Raw genomic sequence first — 25,916 nt, forward strand, 5'->3', positions numbered from 1 at the left:
ATTGTTTTTGTACCAGGTTATATCATTGTGGCACAGTGGGGGGGGGACCACGATGATACATTCCCCAGGAAGCCTTTACAAAAACCCAAGGGTGCATGAGCCTTGTGGCAGAGCGTGTGAAGGCAGCTGCACAGAATCCTGCAGCAGAGCAGGCATGTTCTGCCTTGGTTTCTCTAACCAGACCTTCTGTGCTGGGACTTACTTTCATCATCTGAGAACTGAGCCTGCCCTCCGTGGCAAGCCAGCTAGGAAGTTCTGAGATATTGAAATTCATTTTCACCAAACCAGACTGTGACTAGAGATGCACCTAAAGCCTATCAACCATGCAAAGCTGGAATTATTATTTTTTTCCAGATTAACCAATGTTTGCAATGGATGACAAAATGGTTCATTCTTAAAGTGATACAAGTATTACAGAAAGAATTCTGACATATAGCAGGTATCTCCCAGAGGCACTACATGAAATGTGTTGAGCTTTTCTCTCTGAAATAATCCTCCAAGATCTGCTGACTGCCTCATGCCTATGAGAGCAAAAGTTGCCTGTAATCCCCATCCCCACTGTCTCACTGCAGTTCTTCCTAATGGCTATGAAGGTTTTGTGTGGGACCAGTCAACAGATTCTTCTGGGCCCTCCTTGTGTGGATTATTTTAACCTATCAGAAAACTGAAGGGGATCCTGAAAGACTATCCAAGACAGCTGGCCTGCCATGGAAGGGGAAACAAAGGGATTTGTTTTAGTTCCCTGCCAAAGGTGAACCAGCTCAAATAAAGAATGGGTGATGTTTGGGATTCCAAGAACAGTAACAGTTTCCAAAGCTTGTGCTTATAGAAAGGCAGGTGCAGTGCATCCCTTCTCTTAGCTTATGATACATCACTTTGTCACTGTGAGCAGTGCTGATATGCGTTTTGGCAGCGGCACAAAACTTACAGTAATAGGTAAGAACTTTTTGTTTCCTCTTTTAAATCACGTCAAATGCCATGTCTTCTCTTTAGAGAACATCATCATTAACCTCCCTAACGTTATTAAACTGCTGTGTGTTAGTAACCCTGTCTATTTCAGGGAATAGTATAAGTTGGGTCCTCTAGGTAGGGACTCCTTTTCATTTTGGAGAATGGAATGAATGTGTTTTCAGTAAAGAAAAAACTGTCCCTAAAAAGAATGAGGATAAGGAATGAGAGAAATAATGTATGCATGACACAAAAAACGTTGTCCTAATGAATCAACACATACAAAAATTTTCCACCAAAAGTACGGCTACTCTCTATAATGCTGGTTCTGCTGGGGCTAGAGATAATTAAGGACAAGTGAGTGAAAAGCTGTCCATCTGTCTGGAAAGAACTGACTTACAGTTACACTTTGAAGGGGTCTAGGAAACAAAGTCAAGACGATACAAGCCTCAATTACCTTGGATCTTCCCAGGGTGAATTAAAGAATGTGTTGTCTTAGATAACCATGGAAAACAAGTGTGCTAGCATTTTTAATTTATAAAAAAGAAGGCACTAGTATATACCGTACTATATAATAAGCAATACTAAAATCTCTCTGCAGCTTGTAAAGTCCTTATTGTTATAGAAAATAGTTCTCCACAGCACAGCCAGTTTCTTTCCACTATACAGGCTTGCCCGGATGGGGATACAAAGATCACAGAGGACAATGATCTTGCTATTTCAGAATAGATGTTAAACAGCCACTGAAAACCACAGAAAACTAACATATGGTTCATTTCAAAGAGGAAGAGATCTTAGGGAATGTTGACATCTGGGAAATATTTTCTAATATTTTTATATGACACCTAGATAAATAGAGAAATATCATCCAAAGAAATGGTGGAACCTCCAACAACTGATTGAGCCTGAAGCAGAAGGGCTCTGGACAGGGTATTTCTGATCTTGATATCAGCTGTTTAGACACAGATTTGGTGGTTTTCCTTACGGACCTGTTTTCTAGGAGATCTGAGATAAATGTACTCCCTATTTCTTCTTTTGCTGGTACCACATGAGGGGAGGGTTAGTCCACAGGCTTGGCTTAGAGATCTGAGAGTAGAGGAGAGGTTTTTCTGCAGCTGCAAAATGGTGTGAATAATAACAGACTGTTCTTTGGCAGTGGGACAAAACTTACGGTCATAGGTAAGTCCGATCTCTGTGATCTATGTGATACTGCTTTAGGGGACAAGAACATTCTTAATTAAAAGCTTACTAATGATAATTTTTCGTGCAGCCATGAGAACAAGATTAATGCTTTATTGGTTGCTTATTAAAATGAGATGTGCCATTATGGAAACATAGGATTTACAGGCACCAATGCTGAGGTCCTTGTGTCTGCAGCCTTTGTCTTTCATTTCTGGGAACTTCATGCAGGGAGAAGGGAATAAATAATTTAATTTTCACCCATCTTTCAAGGAAATATTATAGAGGTTAGGAATGAAAAATGTTCCTGCAGGTCCTCAGGTTTTTTCAGTTTATCTGTGTAATGATCCAAAGCAGTATTTTGGAGGTAGAATCTGGATTCTCTTGTGGGCTGAACCATGGAGGGAAGGAGTAATCTTGCTGGCACTTTACTTGCCTCTCCACAGATGGTTTGCAGGCTGTCTATAGTTGCTCTGGGATGCTGGGTTCTGCAAACAATCCTTCTCACAACTTCTACAACTCAGCAAGGACAGTATTATTTTCTCTCAGCATATATTTTTTCCTCTATTCTTTTTCTTTTTCCCCATTTTCTTTCTCTATTTTCTCCCATTCCAGAAAGGATTTAACATCACCTATATTGGGGCATGTTGGAATCACAGGGCAAAGTAATTTTTCCATCTGCTGCTTCCCCATGTGATAGCAAACTGTAGAAATCCTCCCTGGTGCCTGCTCCTTTAAACAGTACCATTTTAAGGAGCTATGTGTCTGGCAGGAAGAGCATAATGACACTGGGGGTTACAGCCTGACTTTGTACAGCTGTGCAAACCAGCAGCTTCACTTTGGAGTCGGCACTGTGCTCAGAGTCATAGGTAAGGAGCTGTTGTTAACCCAAGTGCTCAGTGTGGAGGACACTTGAAAATTGCCCTTGTGTTCATGGTATGTAGCATTTACACAGATGATTTTAAAATGAGAGAAGGAGTGAAAGATAAGAAGAAATTATAAAATTGACCTTGCGGTGATGGGAATGGAAGAACCGTGATACTTTTTGTCTGGGGTGGGTGAAATCTGTGTGACAGGGAATGAGTTTTATGCATGGAAGTTATCAAATGTTCGGTCAGTGTCTCCTATGAGCAGAAAGAAGACCAGAACACAAGGGGCTGCTGATCAGACTTTTTTTTCTAGTTCTTGCTCTAATGCCTTTATTCCATTTCAAGCATGCTAACTTTCTCATTTTCTTTGTCTTTCCAGTAGTTTCAGTACTTTTATCTTTCTTTGTTTCTTTCTGTCTCTTTCCACCTACCTTCAATTTTTAGTGGTTCCTTTCTTTCTTTAGCCTATTAAATTTCTCCTTTTTCTTTTTCCATCCTATCTGTTTCCATCACTTCACTCATTAGCCTTTAGGGCTATGAGCCAAAGAATTTGTCAGAGATACTTCTAGGATAGGAAAAAAAGTCATAACACCAAGTGTTGGCAGGGAGAAGTAGGAGCGATCAAGCTCTCTTCATACCCATGAAAAGGAAAGCAGAGCAGTGCTAAACCCTCTAGGGAGTTACCTCTATTTAATATCCAGGTCATCTAAAGTCTGTAAAAGCTCATACAGAAGCAGCCTGGGAATCTTTGCAGTGCAAGCTCTGCTGGTCACAATTAAGGCATCATTTGAATGCAAACACCAGGGCTTAGGGGACAAGATCTCTGCAAGATATTAATTTCTGCTCATTCTGCTCCCCCTCTCCCTCTGCAAAGGACAGAGTGCTCAGGAAGAATGTCCACAATTCATTGTGCCTTCATACAAAAAAACCAACCCAGAGTAATAATTTTCTCTTTGGCTCCATTGTTTTGCCTACATTCCTTTTTCCTGCAGCACTCACAGACCTCATGGGTTTCTCATGCAGGATGGGTCAAAAAGGCATTTTGATTTAGTATATGGAAACCCCTCCTGTCTTTTAGGGTCACTGCATGGCTTCTGAGTAACTGCTCATGTCTGCCTTGAACATCCTTCTGACTGAACTCTGTTCTCAGTTATCATACAAGTAGGTATTAAACACTTTAGGACAGGGAAACACATTTGATTTGCAAGTCTAGGGAATCTTGCAATATTCTCGTAAGGTGTGTAGCCTAGGATCAGAGCTTCTCATACCTACAATAACCTAAAAATTAAATGACATAAAATCATGTTTAAGGTTCTTAAAAATGGATTGGTTAAAACCCAAGGCAAAACCCATCCCTGGCAGATTCATGTTACCTGCCTCAATTGTTTTTCACTTCAGACAGTGAGAAAGATCAACTCCTTCCTTGATTCCTTCCTTCCTTGCAGCTCATCTCATAGACAGGGGCCAAGTAGGGTATCCCATGCCAGTACAATTCTGAACACTGCAACGACCATCATGTCTTAACTCCCTCTCCAGGAATGCAACCCAGTTTGCTAAAGATGTTTGTGTCTTAAAAGAGACTCCCTTAACTTTAAATACAATATTACAAATACAGGCCTTACATACAGCAAAAGTGGGGACTTTTCTGCCCATCTGTTTGCTCAGTTTCTTTGCATATTTGTATGCTTCTGGCAAGAGGCCATAAAAGAATTTCATGTGCTTGTGCATTTCTGTGGTCAGACCCTTGAAAACTGTGTGTGATGAGCGAAAAGAAATCCTTCCACTGTCCTGGTGTGTCATATCCAGTAGACATGAATTGTCCAATAGACAGCAGTTAAAAGGCCAGGTATTTCAGGAGTAACACGGCACAAACTCAGGACCATTTCCAGGGGGTTCTGATTGAACAGAGGGATGGAGGCTCTGGACCATGTTGCTTTGTGTTTCAGGCAAGAATGCGGAAATCATACCTCCAGCCGTGGCCATCTTTTCCCCATCAAAGCAGGAGATCCAGCAGAAGAGCAAGGCCACGCTGGTGTGCCTGGCCTCTGGTTTCTACCCTGACCACCTGACTCTGGTCTGGAGGGTGAATGGTGTGAAAAGGACCGAAGGGGTGGGGACAGATGAGTACTCCACACAGAATGGGAGCACCTACTCGCTGACCAGCCGACTGAGAATGCCAGCCTGGGAGTGGTTCAACCCTCTGAATCGCTTTGAGTGTGTTGCCAATTTTTTTCAGAATGGAACAACAGCATCAATAAACAAATTTATCCATGGTGATGCTGGTGAGTAAAGAAACATCTCTTACCATGCTGTATCAGATAGAAATCACAAATCAAAAGAGCAAGTGTTGTGATATGAGCCACATCTATAGGTAGCTTCCATACAAGGTGTTCTTCTGGCACAATTACAGACCTAAAGATCTGGGTATTAGCATATGTCTCTTCCCATTCCTGGGCCTTTGTCCCTGGGTTACCATTCTACATCTAGAGTTTCTTCAGGCTTTCCACTGAGAAATCTCTGTAGTAGAATAAATTGAACAGTATCATAAAACACCTACTTTCAGTAGGAAGAATGAGGCACTGTTTGATAAACTGAAACTTCTAAAATCTGTATTCTGTTTGCTCTGAAGAGAAACGTGACTTTCAGCTCCTTTTTGTCTTTCAGGTTGTGCACTCACCGAAGGTACGTGTGGCTTCTCACGTAAAGGGAATTTTGCCTCTTCTCTCAGGCTATTATCAGTGTGTATTTTAATGCCAGTTTTACTGACATTATGTACAACATGTGGGAGATATCTGCTGTATGAATAGCTTCTACTTTCTCCTGTAAGTGATTTGCATGTGATATTAAAAAAAACAAAAACAAAAGAAAAGGAACAAGAGTTTTTTGGAGGGCTGTTTATACATATTGTATGTAACTCAGCTTTGGGGTTTCGCTCCCCCCTATGATTCGATTTTGAAAATTGATGGAGTCATGGTGCCTTCCTATAGATTGTAATTTACTCTTTGTCATCACCTTCAGTCCTTGAAACTGGCTTCCATTGAATATTCATGCTCAGCCAGGAAAGAAATGATCCATACTTACCCAAGTGATTCTGACATCAAGATTCAGGATGTAATATTCTGACTATTTCTCAGTATCAAACTCAGAACAATTCCCATGACGAGTCACATTCTGCTCCTCATGTCTGTCATGTGTGGAGGATATCCATACTACAAACTACATTTCTTTACACTTTATGTACAAATTTGCACACTCCTGTTTTTCAAGAACTTCCTGAATGCTTCAGGAATCTTAAGGATGAACCAAGACTGATCTTGTATCTCAATTCTATGGTAGCCCCTTAAGAGTGAAAAATCTTCAAGAATAAAACCTCTAGAAGGCATGTTATTCTGGGCTTTGTGAAACTTTCCTGATACATCAGCAGCACTCATAATGACACTGACAATAATGAGACAAAATAAAACGTTGGTATCTTTTGATTCAGCCTCCTTTGCGTTCCAGACTGGGATGTCAGATGAGCAGCCCAGTTCATCAGTAGGTATGGAACTCAGTACTTTCCCAGAATAAAGCCAATCTCTGTCTTTCCTAGACTTGCTTTCTCTTTTGGCTCTTTGAGTCACTGTGTTCTGTCCCTTCCCAGGTTCTCTGGTGCCAACAGAGCCACTCATTTGCCTCTAGTTCCTTTCTGTTGCTTAGCTAAAGATTTCAAGGGTTCTCATTTGATGAAAGCTCCATTACAGCCAGCATCTTGTAATGATGATGATGAAAATGGAATACACAAATAGAAATGGTGTTTGACTTGCAGAGTCGTACTTGCGGTATGGAAATTCCCTGAAGCTCACTTACCTCATCCTCTGTGGCAAAGCCTTGGTCTATGCAGTTTTGGTGAGTGGTCTGGTGTGGACGGCCAAGGTAAGTCAGAGTGGCCCAGGAAGGCTGGGCTTTTACTCACTAGTCAAGGATCAGTGGATGCAGACTAAACCTGTTCTCAGAGGTGTGGCTGTTCTGCAGGTGCTCTGCCAGGCTTTGTGCAGTTCAGCCTGAAAAATCACAAATGATGGGATTTCTCTTTCTGTTTTTCCAGAACTCAAATAAAATCAATGCTGTCTAGCAGAGGAATTCCTTCTCACAATCCTCTTTAAATTCATGAAAAAGATGAGAATTAAGGACAAGTTGCCCAAAAAGTAAATGAGGGAAAAATCAGATATATCATGCAGTTGTGTAACCATTGTACAGCTTAAAGCTCCAGAGAAAATAGCAGGCAGTTTTTTGAAGTGATGCAGGGCATAAAATGTGGTCAAATATTTACAAATATTTATAATGAATAGTGGGATCAGTCTGAAGAAATGGGATAAATTAAACCATCTACCAGGAAATGTTTTTTATTAGTAAGTTTTTCCTACAGCAGAAGCATCCATGCAGTGAGAGCAGCAGAAGTCTCTGCACTTGACCCTTTAAAAGCAGAAGAGGGAGATGTATTTGAAACGTGACCTGGTAGAGTTGAGGGCAAGGAGGCCAATCATCTCAGTTATCCTTTTTTTGGTCCTTTTGCAAGGATATACTGGAGGGGGTAGATTTGTCCATTTCTGGATCATAATCCTAGAATCACAGAATGATTTGTGCTAGAAAGAACATTTAGAGATTATCTACTTCCCTTCCCACTCTGAAAAGGGCAGGGATATCCTTCATTGGACCAGGTGGCTCAAAGCCCCATGCAACCAGGCCTCAAACACTTCCAGGGGTGGGACGTCCACTGCTTCTCTGGGAAACCTGTTCCACTGTCTCAGCACCCTCCGCAGAACAAATGTCTTCCTTTAATCTGAAGCTACCCTGTATCAGTTTAAATCCAGGGCTCTTCATCCCATCACTGCAGGCCTTGGCAAAACATCTCTGTTTTTCATAAAAGCCCCCCACTGCTGTATCTGGGAAGGCCCCAGGCTGGCCTGTCCAGAGGCTTTTCTGCTCCCGTCTCAAGAGGGGTTGTTCTCTCAGCCTGTCTCCATACCCTGAGCCCCTGTGACTGGCTTTTGTGGGCCTCCTTGGGACCTGCTCTGTCATGGCCATGAGTTTCCTGTGCTGGGGCCTCCAGAGCTGGACACAGAACTGCAGGTGGGATTGGTGGGGGCTCACATGGGCCCGCTCTCTGAGTCTGCCCAGGTCCCTGTGGTTGGCATCCCTTCCCTCAAACACACCAAGGGCCACACAGCTCCGTGTCAGCTGTGAACTTGCTGAGGGTGCCCTTGCTCCCTGTGTCAATGAGACATTGATGAAAGTGGAAAAAATGCTTTTGGCCCCAGTACAGACCTCTGAGGGAAACGGTTTGTGACTGACTGCCACTTGAACACTCAGCCATGGATGGTAACTCTTTGGGCAAGGTCATGCAGCCAATTTCTCTATTTGTTTCCGTTGGTTGGTGTATGTTGTTGTCTTCTCTGCTGTTTTACAGTTCTTCTAATTTTATCCCATTTTGTTTTCAATTAGACCGGTGTCAAGTTATCTAGAGAATAAATGAAGAGCCCTTGTCATCACATCAGCAGGAACATGACAAGTTTGCTACCTTTCCATAGCAAAATATCTAAGCTTCTACGAACTTCTGAATATAATTTTTTTGTAATTGTCTGTTGCCATCCTGTTCTTCACTATTTTGTAATCACTGCTGAGCTTTCCCTGTGCTTCCATATCATAATGTATCATATTTTCTTGTAACATATCTTTAAAAGTAGCACCTTCTTAAGGCTCAGAGGCTGGGAACTCATCTCCTTGATTTAGGAATAAAGGTTTTGCTTCTTTTCCCTTGAAAAGCCTGAGTCGTTGCTTTTAAATTTGGTCTTCTGTAGTAATAGTGTCCTACCACACAACTTTCAATGATGAATAGTGCCATAAGCAACTCTCATTAAAGATCATTCACTGACAATCCCTGTAGAAATAACTTATCTGTTAGGGGAACAGCAGAGACTCATCCACTACTCACACTGTGTACCAACAAGTGGAGCAGGGCTGTGGGCTTTGGAGTCTTGCCCTCGCCAGGGGCTGCTTTGGAGCCAGAAGAGCTGCATAATTCAAAGGTGGTAGAGAAGAAAACAGCACTCCAGCCAGATGAGAAGTGACATTCTCTTGGGAGAGGCATGGGAGCTGCTTTTTCTCTCTCTTAGTTCTTTTGTGAGATTAGCTTGGTGAAGACACCAGACTCACTGTGGCAGTGAAGAAAAATTTGGTGAAGAGATGAAAATTCACCTGACACTTAATGTGTTTGTTTCAAAAGGATCTGATGACAGACTTGAGAGGAATCTGTCATAACTCTTTTCATGTCATTAAAGAAAAAAGCTGCATCTTAGTGCCCGAGGGCAGATGGGTATAATGCTGTAAAATGCAGTTGTTTTTCCTGCTCTGTGTTTGACACTCCTCTAATCTCCTCAAAACACTTCAGAAGAGGAGAAAATATCCTACTGAACCAAGGGATTTATTTGGTGTTCTGTTTATATGGAGAACAGAAATAACCTAAGTAGTCTCATGGCTGCTTGAAACAAAACAGAGAGCTGTTTCCTGAAAAAAACTTTTCACAAAAATGCTTCATGGGTTCTTACATTCACAAGATGTGAACTACCTGGTCTAGGGAAAGGTGTCCCCTTTGGAGAAGAAAGGAAAGGAACAGTTCTCAGCAAGTGGGAATCGTGAGAAGGTTGTACAAAGGGGCACATTTCAGGGGATACAACAAAAATAAGCAAACAGAGACATCTTTTGATTATGATGATGGGTTCTTTTCCCAAGAAACCCCGTTGTTCATGCCCTATGAAGTTAGATTAGATTGGAGCACAGCAGAATGGAGTATCAACAAAAAATAATTCCATCTCAGTCAGAAACACATTAGGATGAATATAATTTATTAGGACATTTGGTGAAAATGGCTGCATTTATCAGGGTTGTCAGAAGAATCCCCAGATCAATCTTGTCCTCACACAGACAGACTTTCAGAATGGTCATGGTAGAACTTGCTTAAAGTGAACACAGGACAAACTTGGGCATAGGCATTTTTGGAGCACATGAGCTATGGTGTGAAGCAGGGACATAACTAAGAGGTTCTATGTAAGAAAAGAATTTGTCAAATGACAGAGACTTCCCTTTAGACTCTGGAATAAGAAGAATGTTCCCACACTGAATTCATATCTGTCATTCTCTGGAAATGGAGACCAAGGTCAGCAATCCAATCCTGTTCTTTTCCAAGCTTGCTACAAGCCTTGAAATTCTCATTCCCACACACTTCTGCTATTATACAGGTGATTGTGCAGAGAGAGCACTTTAAAAGAGAGACACGTACATATCTGGGCTCATATAATGTCTCCTTTTTCTTTTCTTTCTATTGAATTGAAGTATGTTTAAAGGAAAGCTTTTGTCCATCAAGCTCTTTTCCAAGATTGTTTTCTACAGAGGATATTTGTGATGGGGTTGATGCCTAGGTCCAAGGAGAGAAGCAGAATTCTGCTCTGCACCCATTTATTATCAGTCCTTCAACCACACAGGAGATCACTTTGGAGAAAGTGATGTCTTCAGGGTGATATTTATGTAAGTCCACTTGTCTACAATTGCACTGTGTCTCTTACAATTTTCAAGAGAACCAATTAGTGATAATGAAAGGGAGAATTTTAGGCAAAAAGTAGGAGAGAATGCCAGGTGCACTGGGCAATAGATGTAGCATGATAAACTTGTGTAGACTGTTTAAAGAAAGGAGTAAAAAGAAAATTAGCAAGAGTAAGAAAATAAATACTAAGAAAATCAAACCGAGGATGAAAATAAATAAACACATAACTCAGAGACAGGGCAAATGAGTACAATTGAGAGATAGCCAAAAGAATCGAACCTGTCGTGGATGAGAAGCAAAGGGAACCAGATTGTGTTTCTGTAATATTATGTTTGTTGGGACCTTTTCTGTGCTCCATAAACTATAAACCCAAGGGCTTACTAAATGTGGAGAGACTTTCTGCAGCTCTTTCATCCGCTTTGCACCTCATTATTTTCTCACACCTCGAGTAAAACCATTGGTAGTTCTGTGGATGCTCACACAGGACTGTATGTATGAATTATGCAGTCTAAGGTAGAGGAGCACTTGTCAAGCTTTCAAAGCTGAAGACCTCAGAATGTACTAATCAGTCACAAGAAGTAGGAGGCTTAGAGTAGAGGTCCTAAAGGGAGTTTCTGTCTAACAGAGAGTCAACAGCAGAGGAAATTGTCTCTCAAGGCCTCAGAAGAAAATTGTACCTCAGAATGAGAGCAGGTGATGTGCCAAAATGTGCTGGAAAATATCTCTTTAAGGGAACAGCAGTTAAATTTTACCAAAACAGGATGCGGTTTGACATTTACTCAGAAAACCATTTTGATAACATATCAGCCTCTCTTAGCACAACAGCACCCCAGCTTCTCAGGACAATACACAGGATGTGGCTTTCTGTTCACCATTTTACAGCTGGGCAGAAAAAGTGACACATAAACGGTCTCATGAAAGCTGTTGGGTTTTTTGCCTCCAGTTATCACACAATCTTCTTGTTGCTCAAGTTGGCAGATGGGTCCTGCATGTGCAGCTGCTCTTTCTGTTGTGCAACATACAAAAACAAAAAAAAAGATTTGTGGTTTTGGAGGAGTTGCTGACCTGCTTTTGCAAAATAAAAAACCTCTAATGCTTTTTCTACACATCTCAAATCAGCAAATCAATATAACAAAGATCATACACTTGTAGCAAAATTGATGGGGAGGGACTTCTGGAAGTGTCTCAATACAAATTCCTGTTCAAAACAGGGCTAACTCAATGTTGCTCAGAGCTTTGTCCAGGTAATTTCTGAATATCTTCAAGGACAGAGATTTGACAAATTGTCCAAGAAACATTTTCCAGTGTGGAAGCATCATCAACAGAAAGTACTTTTTAATAAGCCTAATCAGAGTTTATCTTGCTGCAGCTTGTTCACACTTGATTCAACTGTGGCCCTCTAAGACTACAACTCTGGTTAGGCATTTGGAGTCATGCAATTACTAATCTTTTAGTCTTCTTCTCTCCATGATGAACAAAATCAATTCCTTCAACCTCTCTTATTTTCTGCCCCAGTCTCTTGATCGTCTTAGTGACTGACCCTCTGCTGCACTCTACAGTTTTTGATATCTCTGCTGCAGTGGGGCTGGGACATGGCAGGAATGTGTGTAGACTAGAGAGCTGGTATTCCAGATGTAGTCTCAAGGGTGTTGCAATATGTTAACTGCACCCTTGCTAATGCAACCAAAAATGCAACTAGCTCTCATTGCTGAAAGGGCTTGCTGCCTATTCATGTTTAATTACTGTTCTGCAAGGTGGTTCTCCTAGCCAGTCAGCTGATATTTAAAGGATTCACATAAAAGTTCTTTTGCCTTTTCTCCAGGGATGTGCCTGTAGTCCAATAATTCCCATTCCAATGAAGAAACTCTGCACAATAATCACAAGTTGAAAATTTCCTTTGAAGATCAGTATGGTTATCCTGCATGCATGGTAATAGTCCTTTGCCCTACAACATTTAAATATAATCTAACATAGTTCAGACCGGGATAAAAATAATATCACAGTGTGCATGCTGTGTCTAATTATGGAATCTTCCCATTCTACATCCTTTATTTAAAACTTTCCAAAACTGGAAACACATTATTATTATAATTATTACTATTATTCTTTATTTCAAAACTAGCAAATTTTGCAGGTGCCTTTTATACATCACAAGAACCTTGCTTAGTGCTTTTTTTTTGTTTTAGAACAATTTAAGACAATTTGTTACATTATCACCATGAAAGGCTTACACCAATGAGTATCTCAGGCTATGACTAATCCCACTGCCTCAATTACACTGTCTGGGAGAATGGTGGTGATGGAAGAACACTGGTAAGTCGTTTTGGGTGGCATGAAAGAGTCTTCGTGGCAAACCAGAAATATCCTGTCAGGGAGAGGTTATGCAGTATATAAATTTACATTCACATCCTGTTTTTTCATCCCTCTCTATTTTTTTGTCTTCAAAATATGGATGCTCTGTGAAGCAGTGTTCCTATCAGGACCTTGCTCACACTCAGAAAGATCTATAAGGCCTTGAGAAACATCACAAAGTTGCCTTGGATAAAAAACACCCTCAGAACTCAGCCACAGAGAGAAGAAATCAACCAGATTAATACTGAATATTGCTGCTTATTCAGTTGTGAGACACAGATATAAAGAGATAGATGGGACACACACAGTGGTATGGGATTCACTATGCAGCCAGAAGTAAGCTCCATAGTCAGAACAATTTCTGAAAAAATGAAAATCTACATGTTATGTTTTCTTGAATGTGAATTCATTCCAAGTTGGAATACCTTGACTACCTGCCTTCCCACTTTATACCCTCCATATACATACAGCTTTTCAGGATTTTGTCCATGCACTCGCAAGCCATAGTAATGACTCCTCTTTTGTAATTTTAATCCGGTCTGTTGTATATTAGTTCTGTATAGATTCTATTCCTTCATCATTTTTTGTTCAGACTCCTTTTCATCACCATTGGAAATAGTAATTCTACAGTTTTCTTGTGATTAGGATAACTTTTCCAAGCACAGTGAAAAACATTGTGGTTCAGGAAGGAATGAGAGTGCACATAGAAGTCACTATCTCTAAAGTATTTCAGACTTGTGTATGTCAGGCAACTGTTCTGTGTCAGGTACGAAAATGTCTTAATGGACAATAACTTGTGGTTGTATCAACTAGAATTTACATTTCCTTTATTTTACATCTGTATTTGCTTAACCATCTTTATTGTTCTGATAAGGTGGAGGATAAATGGCTGATCGGGAAAGAGGAGTTCAGCAATTAGCCTGCACTTCAAATACCTATTTTGCCTATGTCTTATTTCTGCCTACTCTTGTTCCACCTTCTCAGTAACATCTGGTTTGTGAGTAGATGATTGCCCTACACTCCTTTTCCTGTGCTGAGAGCGGCTCCCTTCGGACGGAAGGTGCTGAAAGGGGAGAGGTTTATGTAAAGAAAGCAAGTGACTTTGAAGTGTTGTGTCCAAACTACTGGCACAGAAATAGAGGGCTGAGTGGTTCAACTTCACAGACAAAATATCCAAATAGAATTCGGCAAGATTTGGCCGGTTAGCTTGGAATCCAGCCTTAATGTCACCCTCTTCCTTTAGAGTTGTACCATAGGAATAATAAATCAATTGCATCGCCTTCCCTGGCTGCTGCAGATACCAGTACATAGAATTGTGATTATCATTTTGACTGCATTTCAGAGTAACTTTCTCATCTTCTCTCACCACAAGACTTGGGGTTTGGGTGATTTCGGCTCCTGTAAAACAGAACAAAATGAAAACACAATAAAACAAACAAGCCATATTCTCCCAGCATCAGAACAGATATTATGGCTCTACTGATTCCTTACTTGTTCCAAAGAAGTACATAGCCACACACAGAGCTGTCCACATCCTCACTTCTGCCTCGGGAGTCAGTGACCCTACCCCATATGACTTATATAGATCTGTTTCACCTGCTTCCCCTAAACCAATAGCGGATATCTCTGTAACAGCTACATCCACGCTGAAAAACAAGCTCCTTCCTGCAAGATTTCACGCAAACACTTTATTTATTTGAAGTGCATGTGTTGAAAACACACAGAAAATTTCAAACTGACTCATCTGGAAGCTTTTCATACTCTACCAATGACAGCTGTGGTTTTATTTATCCTTGCGTGGTTTTTTTACCTTTTGATATTTTGTTTCCAGAATAAACCAGAAAATGTTTAGTACAACCAAATAATGTGGTTTCATTTTGTACTGGTAACTGATGGATCTTTTCTTTCAGGAAAAATACACTATCTATGCTTAGACCTTAATTTTTTTTTCTTCTTTCTCCACCTGTTATAACAAGCATGCATGATATTATTTTGAGAAGAGCTTTATATGGGACCCTGTTGCAGCCTTAGCACAAAGCAAAAAAAAAGGAAAACTGGATTATTCCTGAAGTAAATATCTAACAATTTCTTGGCCAGCAGTACCTGTACTAATTATATTAAAATATATATCTTGCAGGATCCAAAATGATACTGCTGATTCTGACACAAACTTTTAACCTGTATTAAGAAGATTGATTGCTGCCCCACCATGGTATTTTGGAAGCACAATGGGAGCCATCACACTACTCATAATTTGCCATTTATAGCTTTGAAGTGTATATATTATAGCCCCAGAGGCCAGGGCTCATATCAAGCAAGACAAGATCTGTGCTACTGAAAATATTCTTTCTTATTTAAGTGAAAGGACACCATCTGGTGGAGTGAGGGGGTGTTTACAGTGATCCTTAGAGGATTATTTTTGACAGATCTTTATTTTTGCATTTGCAGATATTCATGGGAAAGGGACTGGAACTAATGCACCAGATATATATATCTGTCTATTGTTAAACTGGAGACTGTGAAATGCTGTGTTGAAAATTTTGACTCAGAAGTACACAGGTTCTTTATCTGGACAAGAAAAATATCAGAGGTGATATTGAGAATGGGATTTCAAAAACATAATGCAGATGAGGAGGGGAACTAGTGTCTGTAGTAGCTGATGAAGTTCCTAACTGGATATGCTGTAAAAACTGTCCTAAGATCCAGGTAAATGGGGTGGGAAGAGAAACCTCTTTTCACTCAGAACACAGTTTTCCTCTGGGTTTTACATGGTACAGCAGCCAGAGGAGGTCTACAGCAATGTTACAGGTAAAACCTTTCAGAACAATATCTAGATTCAAATCCCATGTTGCTGTTTTGAGACAAGATCTGAATCCTGACAAACCAGCTCTCTAGTGCACTGTGCTGTAAGGTATCACAAAGGGATTAATTACTAAGTTTTTGCTACTGTATAAAAACCAAATTATAGCTTAGATTTCAGATTCTATGTTTGATCAATAAATATCTAAGTATTTATTCAATAAATATTTAAGTATTATTTAATTATGTATTCACTTAGTACAAAGTGAAAGAATTTCAAGAGGAAAATATGACTCACAACATCCTGCTGCACACTAGTGGTTAAGTCTAAGTGGTTAAGTGTGGGCAGTTGGAGGGAGAGACCTCATCATTTAATCCTGGCAGTGAGTTTGTTGGGTTGTAAAAGTTGTAAAAATAAAGGCATCAAAATGTCTTACTGAGCATAATATGGCTGATAAACCTATTCACCTAATCATCAGCTCAGTGCTGTGACAGGCTTACTTTCTTCTTAATGGGAATAAACACATCTAACATGGGCTTCAGTCTCAACAAATGTCACGATTAACCTTTTAGCCATGTTTTTTAATTTTTGTGTGACACTGAAATTACAAGATGTGGGAAAAGTTATTACATTGTTAATTAAAATAATTAAATAATTTAAAAAATTCTTTTAAACACTGCGCTTCCGTTTTTTTTTTTTTGGTTGGTTTTTTTTTTTTTTTTTTTTTTTTTTTTTTTTTTTTTTTTAGGGTAGGAAAAAAATATTTGTTCAAATGCCCTGACTATTATTCTGTCAGGAAAAAAGACAAGATGGCATGTAGAAAAAGTAGAAAACACACTCTTTTTTTTTCTTCAATTTGTCAAATTTATTTAAAAATTAGTTACATTTGTCACCTTCCAGTCATGAGTATAAGGAACATTTCACAAGAGAATACTCACTCCTGTCTGTAAGCCAGCTGTTTCAGACTTGTGTTGTGACAATTTTTTTATTTGGAAAAGATATGATAATGGTATTTAGAATAATTTGCATGTTCTGTAATATCTTCTGTGGTCAGTTCAATTTCACACAGCACTTTTGGTGAGGATGAGTTACATAGAGAAGGATTTCAGTGTGGGTTTCAGCGTGAATTTCATAATGTCCAGAGATATAAAAATATTTATCTCATAAATCAGGGATCTCTTAGCTCTCTTCATTGTCAGAAATTTGAATTCTGCTATTATTCAGGGCTGAATTACATGTTTTCTTTCAGGAGAACTCTAACTTCTTGATAGTGTCTCTGTTTCAGAACCCTGTGTGTTGCTCAGTGAGGGTCATGGAAGTTTCAGCACAGCACAAGATTGCTGTCATTCAGTTAAGCCACTGGCAATGGAGGTTTGGTGCTATTGGCCCTCCTAGAATTTCAATCCACTTTTTTTAGGATGGCTTCTTTGGTTTTTTTCATTTGAACCAGTTGTAAATTCTTACTGCAAATACAATGGAATTAAGGAATGGACTGTTTATCTCAGGAACATCCATTGGTGAGGCTGGAAGGGAAAGAAACTGGACTACTGACAGAAACTGTCTGTTCAGCTACTCACAGTCAGAGTAAAGGAAATTGTTTTGTTGTTGTTGCAGGATCTGCTCGTGCTTGGTCATACTGAAGGCTCCTGGCACTGTAATGCACCCCAGTGTTTTGGGATCTCTGTTTTTCTGATAAGGTGTTTTTATACTCAGGCTAAACTTCCACTTGTTTGGCTGCCTGCACTAAGACACGCTGTCTCAACTCCCTGAACCGGTTGTTGGAAGCAGTAAACGCAAGATTGTCTCTGTGCTCCTCCTGGTGGAGAACCAGAGAATCCACCTGAAAAAGAAGGAATGCCGTAAGGAGTAAAACAAGCAAAACAAACAAACAAACAAACAAAACCAGAGAAAGGAGAAAGTCTTCTTATGCACAGCAGATCCTTTCTGTCATGTATTTAGTGAATGTCATGATAAAAAGAAGCAATGGCTACCCAGGTACCTTTCTTTCCTTAAACATCTCAGATAATTTTCCTTCCTCCAGACAGGTAAAGCTACAGATCAGTTGAATCACATACCATTGCAGACTTTCTATCCTCCACTGCCATTTGTCTTAGGCTTATCCCTAATTTGCTCCAGAATTTGCATACGACACTCTTACAGATTATTTCCATTCTCCCCTCTTCCCACCTTCTTGCTTTTCCTCCTCCTCAATAAAACTTATCATTTCTAAACAGGTTTTCTGTTCCTGTGCCTTTTTGCATCAAGGCCTGCCAAACCTCACTGCTGTGATCAGACTGTACTTTTGTTAGTCTCCAGATAACAAAGCAACCTTTTAAAATTTCCATTACTAAACTACTTTTGGTCATCTTGTAAGTGTTTAAGAACACAAGAAACTCTCAGGCTTCCCCCACCCACTCATCTGGCCTACACAACCTCATCGTGCAAATTCTACCTTCTGTTCTTTCAATCACACAGAGTGAAAGGAATGATACTGAAAGCCTTCCTCTGTTTGGCAATCAACACCAGGATAAAGCACATTCTCACGTTCATCCAGGTCTAGTCTTTCATATCACACTACTTAGCAGCCATGAATATCCTGTCCTGCAGGACTGATGGCTCCTTGGGCAGCTGATCACAACTCATATTAGTCTGCCTCCTGTTTTAGCTGCTGGTATCAAGCATGTTGCAGCCATACTGATCTTTTGCTTCTCACTAATAAACCAGCTTGTGAGTGCTTTAGAAAGGAGAGTCAGTGGGAGAACAGCCAGCATTAGGAGTCAAATAGTAAAAGAGAAAGTTTGGCATAAAGCTAAGTCCTCTTGTCTCTTAACAATGCAACTACTTTGGTGAGAGGGAAGATAGAACTGGAATAGCAGACAGCAGACCAACAGGTGTATTACCTCAGCCAGAAGAGAGATAGGTGGAGGCTGAAATAAAGAGAATATGAAGCCAAGGAAAGGATGTTTCCTTGCAATGCTGTGCACCGAGATGCAGCAATTACAGCTTTACAGCTGCTTGTCCTTCACCTAAGCAATGCCTAACATTCAAGGTATTGATTTTGTGTATATTTGCTGTCAATGTAGTCAATAAAATACTTTGCAGAGGAAGCAAAAGCTATAGACCTCTAAATTCTCATGTAAGTAAAGAAGCATGCTTTACAGCACAGCTGCAAATAAAGCCTAAAGGATGCTGGCTGCCACACATTCTTGAGTAGAAGATATTGCTCATTAACTATTCAACAGTTTACTGAAAAACCAAGGAAAGAAGACAAGTCAGCAAAACCTTAAAACCAGCCTGAAACTGTATTTTATCACATGGTGATGAAAGTATTTAATTGCGGATTTTTCTTTCTGGCACATCTGTATAAAATCTCACATATAACCACCAAATAAAAATAATTTCTTTTTTGCCAATCTTATCCATATGATAAAAAAATAAAACCAAAACATTTGACTTCGCAAACATCAAAATAACATATAGCCAGGCAGTGAATAAAGTGAGAGTCTCATACTGCAGGACCAAGAAACACAGCTTGTGTTTTATGATGCTAGCAGGACTGTATGGGAGAAGGAAGAAATCCTTCTGGTTGATGATACCACAACACAGAGGTATAACCCTACAGTATTTAAGGTAGCAATAATTCATGATATAACTATATGTTTGGTAACAGGATGTGATTGAGAAAGAATACTACTATTTCTATATCTGTCACAACTATCCTTTTTTTCACTGTTCAGATTATTCCAAAAATATTATTACATACTGGCTAAAATTACCTAAAAGCTGATTCTGTGAACAGTAAAGCATGGAGGGGAAGGGGGGCTGAATCTGAGTGACATTAATAACTTTTTTTGTAGTTTCAGGAGCATGATCTATCAGGCCACTTTCACTGTGCAACAATGTACACAAACCCTGTTATATTTCACAACTCATTACATCCTGAGAAAATAATTCATGCAGTTAAGTTATACTTGCTTGAACACACTTCTTCTCTGGGAAATAAGATGGGAACAATAAATAACAGTTAAGTCCCTAAGCACCTTTATTTGTGGTGACATTTGATGTTGTGTTGGTAATCAAAGTACCAAGAAAAAAAAGAAAAAAATTCACAACAGCCTCTGCTTGGATTTGTCCTTATCTCAACCTCCATGCCCCACTTTGGCAAAAAAGAACTGTCATGGGTTTAAGCACAGCTGGAGATGAAACAGCACATGGCCACTCTCCCCCTCCTTTTCCCCCCACACCTCCCCTGGTGCAATGGGGAGGAGAATCAAAGTAAAACTTGTACGTTGAGATAAGAGCAGTTTAATAATTGAAAATAAAGTAAAATATAATAATAATGAGCATTAATAATAATGAAACAAATGAGTGATGCACTCACCATTGCAACGCAATTGCTCACCACCCTCTGACCAACCCCAGACAGGCTGTGGTGCCATTAACTCCCCCCTGGTTAAATACTGGGCATCACATTCCATGGTGTGGAATATCCCTCAGCTCAGTTTGAGTCCACTGTCCCAGCTATGCTCCCTCCCAGCTTCTTTTGTGTATTTCCTCACGGGCAAAGCATGAGACATGGAAAAAGAAAGAAGTCTTTGACTCGGGATAAAGCAAAAAACCAAAACATTAGTGTGTTAGCAGCAGCATTCTCTTCCCAAATCCAAAATGCAGCACTGCAACAGCTAGGAACGAAATTAATTCTACCCCAGCTGAAACCAGGACAATAAAGTACAAATAAACTTTACTATTCCATTTGAAAACTTAAGTATCTAGACTTTTTCATAGAGAAAGATAAAGGATTTTCAATAAGCATTGATAAACTTCTATAACTAAGATATATGTGAGTTTCTCCATTTTACACTATTGACTTTAGCAAATATACTTGAATCCACAGAAAAACCCTTATTACATTTTCTTTACAAGCTTTTGAAGCAGTTTAGTGAAGCTGGAAAAGAGTTTGGGGAGCAATGTGATTATAGGAATGAACTTATGTTGATGTACATGCAAAATGTGGTCAAACAATTTTCTCTCAAACTGTGAAATAAAGTTGGCATCAAACATATGATAATAAATAAGTATACGCAGACAAATGGGAATATAAAAGACTAGAAATCAATTAATCTCTTATTTCTGCAGTTACATATGATGATTTAAGAAGAACTAGGCCTAATTTCTAATAGCAATGGGGCTAAAGGATATTTTCCTATATATATTATTCACTATAGCTAAACTTGTATTAGGATACTCTAAAAGAAAGCAGAAAACAAAGTTTATTTATGTTAAAAAACTGGTATAATTTTCAGGAAAATCCACTAACGCCAGAGGTTTATGCCCAAAAAGGAGACAGGGGAGTCCTTCAGCTTTGTTTGAATTCAGGGGGGAGTCCGCTGGGGCGCACACCCGCAGGGTTTTTCTCTCTCAGGGTTTTCAAGGGCACAGCCTCCCTTGATCCTAAACTCCAGGCCACACATTTCCCTCTTCCTTTCCCCATTGCTGAGGCATTGGGAAGGTGCAGCCTTCCCGAACCGCCTACCACCCACTGCCCCCTTGAACCTGCTGGTTTACCCCAAAGCTCAGGAGTTCAGGCTTGTGCATCCTTGTCTGCTTCAGGGGCCAAGGTGCCAGGGCTCTGCAGCAAACCTGCGGCCTTTAGTAGAGACATTAACTCCCATTGCAAAGATGTTAACACCCACACTTCACCCATCAAACTCTTTGTAAAGACATCAGTTTTTCTCTCATAACACAGCCCAAGAAGATGTTATTTATAGCCTTGTTTTTTCTACTTGAAAATTGTCAACATTTTTCTGTCCCTAAAACAAGTTCGTATGTTTCATTTACCCTTTAGTTTTTCTTGACCTGTGGGAAAATGTCAAGCATCTCTAGAAAAGACTGCAGATAGAACAACATTAGGACATAATGTTGTCAGGTGCTGTCACATTAAATGTCGGGCCATGGTCCATTGGGATAATTCAAATTTACAGGATAAAATATCTGTGGTCTAAATTTCATGTCATAAGCTCATAAAGAAATGCAGCCAGTCTGACAAACAGGGGCTCCACCCCCTTTTACCTAGACTAGTCTATCACAGGAATTAATTTATTCAGCATTCAAATCATATGGTTTCAAATCTTAGAACCCATAATTGTTAATTCATGCCTTTACAAGGAAAAAAAATCAATTAGTCATCTATCCAATGGTGAGAATATTCATCCTTTCTCTTCCATCATGCTTTGGGCATCCCCTGTGAAACACCGGCAACCACGGAAGTCCCAGCAATCCAGCTTCTATTGTGCCTGCTCTAAATGAACTCTGAGTAAGCTGATGGTTTTATATCTTCCATCCTGAAGGTTTGGTCTAAATCATTTCCATAAATTAGCAGATTGTGCAGAGAGTGGCAGACGGAGAGGATGGCTGCAGGTGCCAGGGACCTGCAGGTGACAGTGGCTGCATAATGGCCCTTTGCCCCTTTCTGGGCACCTGTCCTGCCTGCTGGCGCTCTCTCTTTGACCCAGTGTCTGCCCCCAGCATTCGTCAGGCCTCAGCACGAGCTGTGCCAGCCAGCTCCTGAGCAGGATCTTAGGGAACAGGCACAATGCCTCAACAAGATTTAAGAACAACCTGTTCCTATTCATTAATAAAATCTCAGTGCAGGGTGAGTCAAAAGAAATTGTCCCTCCCACACATAATTAAACTGATTGTGAGCTGATCCTATTTCCACTTCCCCTAGGGCATGAACACACTTGAGGGCTCACCTTTCCATGGATTTCTCACTGATGAGCATTCCTTAGGCTGAAGTAGATGAACCACATTCCATGCATCCTGAAAATGCAGATTTTAAGAACAGTCCCAAGGAGAAGGCAGTTTTATATTTTCCAGTGAATCTTTATTTTATATGTAAAATAGCAATGAAACGACGTACAAAACTTATCGGAGATATTGAAAATAAATCAGTAAAAAGCCTTTTCATTGACTCAGAATTTTCTTTGAAACTTGGGAGTATTTGTACTTGTGAACTGAAACAAAACTTCTGAAAAGACTTTACTAATGAAAAGTTCCTTTTTCATTCAGCTTCCAGGATTAACAAAAGGTAAACAGTCCATATTTATCAGGAAGCAGCCGGGGCACCTCCCTTGAGAGAGGGTGGGAAGTGCCAGCTGAAATCAGCCCAGCTCTGCTCAGCCCATAAAGAGCTCCGTGCAAGAGCTGTGTTTTCATGTGTGTAATATGTAATGTAAAGTAATTCATGCTTGGGTGAAAACCACGGACAGCCCAGAGACAGATTACCACACCAAAATTGCGACACTCCTGTGGCAGCAGGAAAGAATGCCTCGTTAACAAGTAAAAAGACCTGGCTAGTGGGGAGATGGGATGCCTCTGGAACCACACGGGAACACCCAAGGACGATCAGCACTGGATAAGTGTCATCAATCAAGATAACAGAAGTCATCAAGAACATACATCTGAATACCCAATTTCTCCTGACATGACCAGCACCCGCCACCACCCAAGAAACAGCGATTTTCCAACCGTGCACAGTGAAAGAAACCTCATACACATGCAGGGTGACAAAAGAAGTCGAGGCATCTCTGCCTAAGGCACAAAAAATTCTATAAAACAGCCTTGCTGGAGACGGCATTCGTGAACAGAGGGAGGTCTGATGCTATAGGGGTCGGATCTTGGTTCACCCAGGGCCGATCCCGGGCTTGACGCTGTCTCTGACTGTGGCTTTCTCGTTGATCATTTATAACAATGTGTTTTCCGCATGAGGCTCCAGGCACCAGTAACACAGCTGTGGTGTCACTGCTGATGGAACTCCGTGTGCTCGCTGGCCGCTGCCTGTTCTGCCGAGCAGCCGTGACAGACACGTTTGGGCAGGATGCTCGCCCTGTCCCAGCGGCACACAGCACCGGCTCTGCGAGAGCTTCAGAGGAACTGTGCCACTCACTACGGCTTTCCAAAACACTGGACTGATCATCCCTGGAGCTGAAAACCTAAATAGGGAGGCTACCAAAAGGTCTGAGAGCACTCACCTGAAAGAAGGAGGAGAGAAAGAGAAGACACACCTCTTGGTCCTGACAGCTCCAGTCAGGAGCTTACAATGTGTCCCTACATTCAGCAGATGTAAAGAGAAGCAACCATGTCATCATTTTTCTGTCCTGCAACTGCACCGATGTCAGCAAGAGATATCAGGCACTTGGAAGCCAGTTGTTCTATCTGTTGCCTGGATTTTATTTTTCCCAACAAAACTTCCCTTTTCCCAGTCTACATTAATTCATTAGTCTGGATTTGTTATTTGGTTATGCCGTGGACTCTCCCTTTATTCCCAGTTCTCCCTCTTTAATTATTTTTTCAATTTCCTGAAAAATCTGAAGTTAACACTTTTTCCTATGATGCTTTGCTCAATATTCCACTTCCACAGAATCATTTTACCAAAGAATTACTGAAAAACTGGTTATGAAACTGGTCCCATTTTCCTGGAGTATTCCTTTTATGAGTTTTGTTCCATCCTTGAAAGAAGAGATAAATGCACCTTAAACATGACTTTTTTACACTAATTTCTGTTCTTTACATTTATTCACATTAATTTCTGTTTTTTACAATTCTTCACATTAATTTATTTTCTTTGAGGGTAGGATGCTGAACCCTGAACCAACTGCATGAACCTCTTTGCATGTGGCAACTTCCTCTCCTCTTAAATGATTAGCTCAAAACATTTACTGATTTAGTCTTGCTCAGGCAGAAGCTCGGTCCAGGAAAATGAAGAATTTCAGCAGTTCATTTAAAAGCACTTCATTATGAAGGGAATGACAGAAAGTCAGTAGGTAGAAATACCAGACTGCCTGATTAGACTATCACAGACTCATTGTAAGGCAGATTGACACAGGCTGTGTTTTAGGATAAATGTTAATGAAAAAGAAAAATGGACTTGTACAAAGCAAAAGACAGGTAATTTGGGAGTAAGGTCTGTCCCTAGGACACTGAGGTAGAAGCAAGACATTAGGCTAGTTTTATTTATGGAGAAAAAAGCAAAGCCACATTACTGTGGACAAAACAGCTTTACTTTCTTCACAGGCCACAGTTTAGGAACTGATCCTCAAATACAGTCTTGTATTTATCTGAAGTCACAGCATTTTCTTGAAGCTACTTTTTTCTCTGAGCCGGAGAGTTCTTAGCCAAGGATGCAAACTTGCAGTTACAGACAGAAAACTTTCAACCACATCCTTGTTCATCTTGTCGAATGTGAAACCGGAAGGCGCCTCACTGCAAGCAGCCTTCATTACCTGCTTTAGGAGAGGTGTCCTCTTCCTCACCTGCATTTTGTGCCCAGACAAGCTATTTGCTATGTCCTCTCTGAGCAAACACATAATCAGCTGTAACGAAACAACAACTGTACCACACATTTTGCGTGCCCACAATTTATTTATTTATTTATTCATTTATTTATTTGGATGACCTGTCCAATCTTGCTGGAAAGCACAGCAAGCAAGATCCCCATTTTGTAAAATTTCTTTTTCCCCTGCAACTTTTTATTGTTCACTTGGCTGTACTTTGTCAAAACTTAACTTTTTTTTAATGCAGCAAGCGAGCTGCAGTACAGATGAGATGTAACTACACATGGGTCCTCACAAGCCTGACTCTAATTGATAGACCTTGCAGAAGTAGTTCAATGACACTTTCCATAAAACCTACAGTTTTCTTTGGCATGACATTTCCCTGCTCTTGCCTGTACATGGACTGATTTATTGTCTCAGTAATGCTAATGGGATCTGAGAAAAATGTCTGTATTTTGGCAATGTAACATAGCCACTTGTGTCAGTGGCAAAAACCTTAAGCTGGCCTTTCCTGAATGACACTCTGCCCTTAAAATGGTCCCAAGCATTTATGCATCAATCCAGGGTCACTAAGTAGGAGAGAAAGCCTTTAAACGAGCAGAAGACTGCCAACATGAGAACAGGCAATTTGTAAATATGGTCCATAAAAGATCTCTGGAGCTTTTTTCCAATGGCAAATGCAAGGCAGGACCTGCAGACCAGTGGTGCATTTCACTCATTTTACCAACACCTCTCAACATAGCTTAGACAAGGGATGTGTGCTGACATTTGAGTTTAAATACAGCTTTTGGGGCAAGGGACAGAAACGGCATTGTTGGAGAGTGCAGGTGAGCTTGTCTAGAACAATTAAAGCTTATTGG

The 25,916-nt window shown here is 40.4% G+C and overlaps 1 gene segment (V, D, J or C); it reads left to right on the forward strand.

Annotated features, from left to right (window-relative positions):
- The first annotated feature begins 863 nt into the window (after positions 1 to 863).
- Positions 864 to 8,797, forward strand: LOC131096909 (M1-specific T cell receptor beta chain-like). The segment is given in 5 exon segments: positions 864 to 936; positions 4,943 to 5,278; positions 5,661 to 5,678; positions 6,802 to 6,908; positions 8,478 to 8,797. Coding segments are annotated over 5 exon segments (561 nt in total).
- The last annotated feature ends 17,119 nt before the right edge of the window (positions 8,798 to 25,916 follow it).

The sequence above is a fragment of the Melospiza georgiana genome, chromosome 2, assembly GCF_028018845.1.
Source record: "Melospiza georgiana isolate bMelGeo1 chromosome 2, bMelGeo1.pri, whole genome shotgun sequence".
Taxonomy (NCBI): Eukaryota; Metazoa; Chordata; class Aves; order Passeriformes; family Passerellidae; genus Melospiza; species Melospiza georgiana.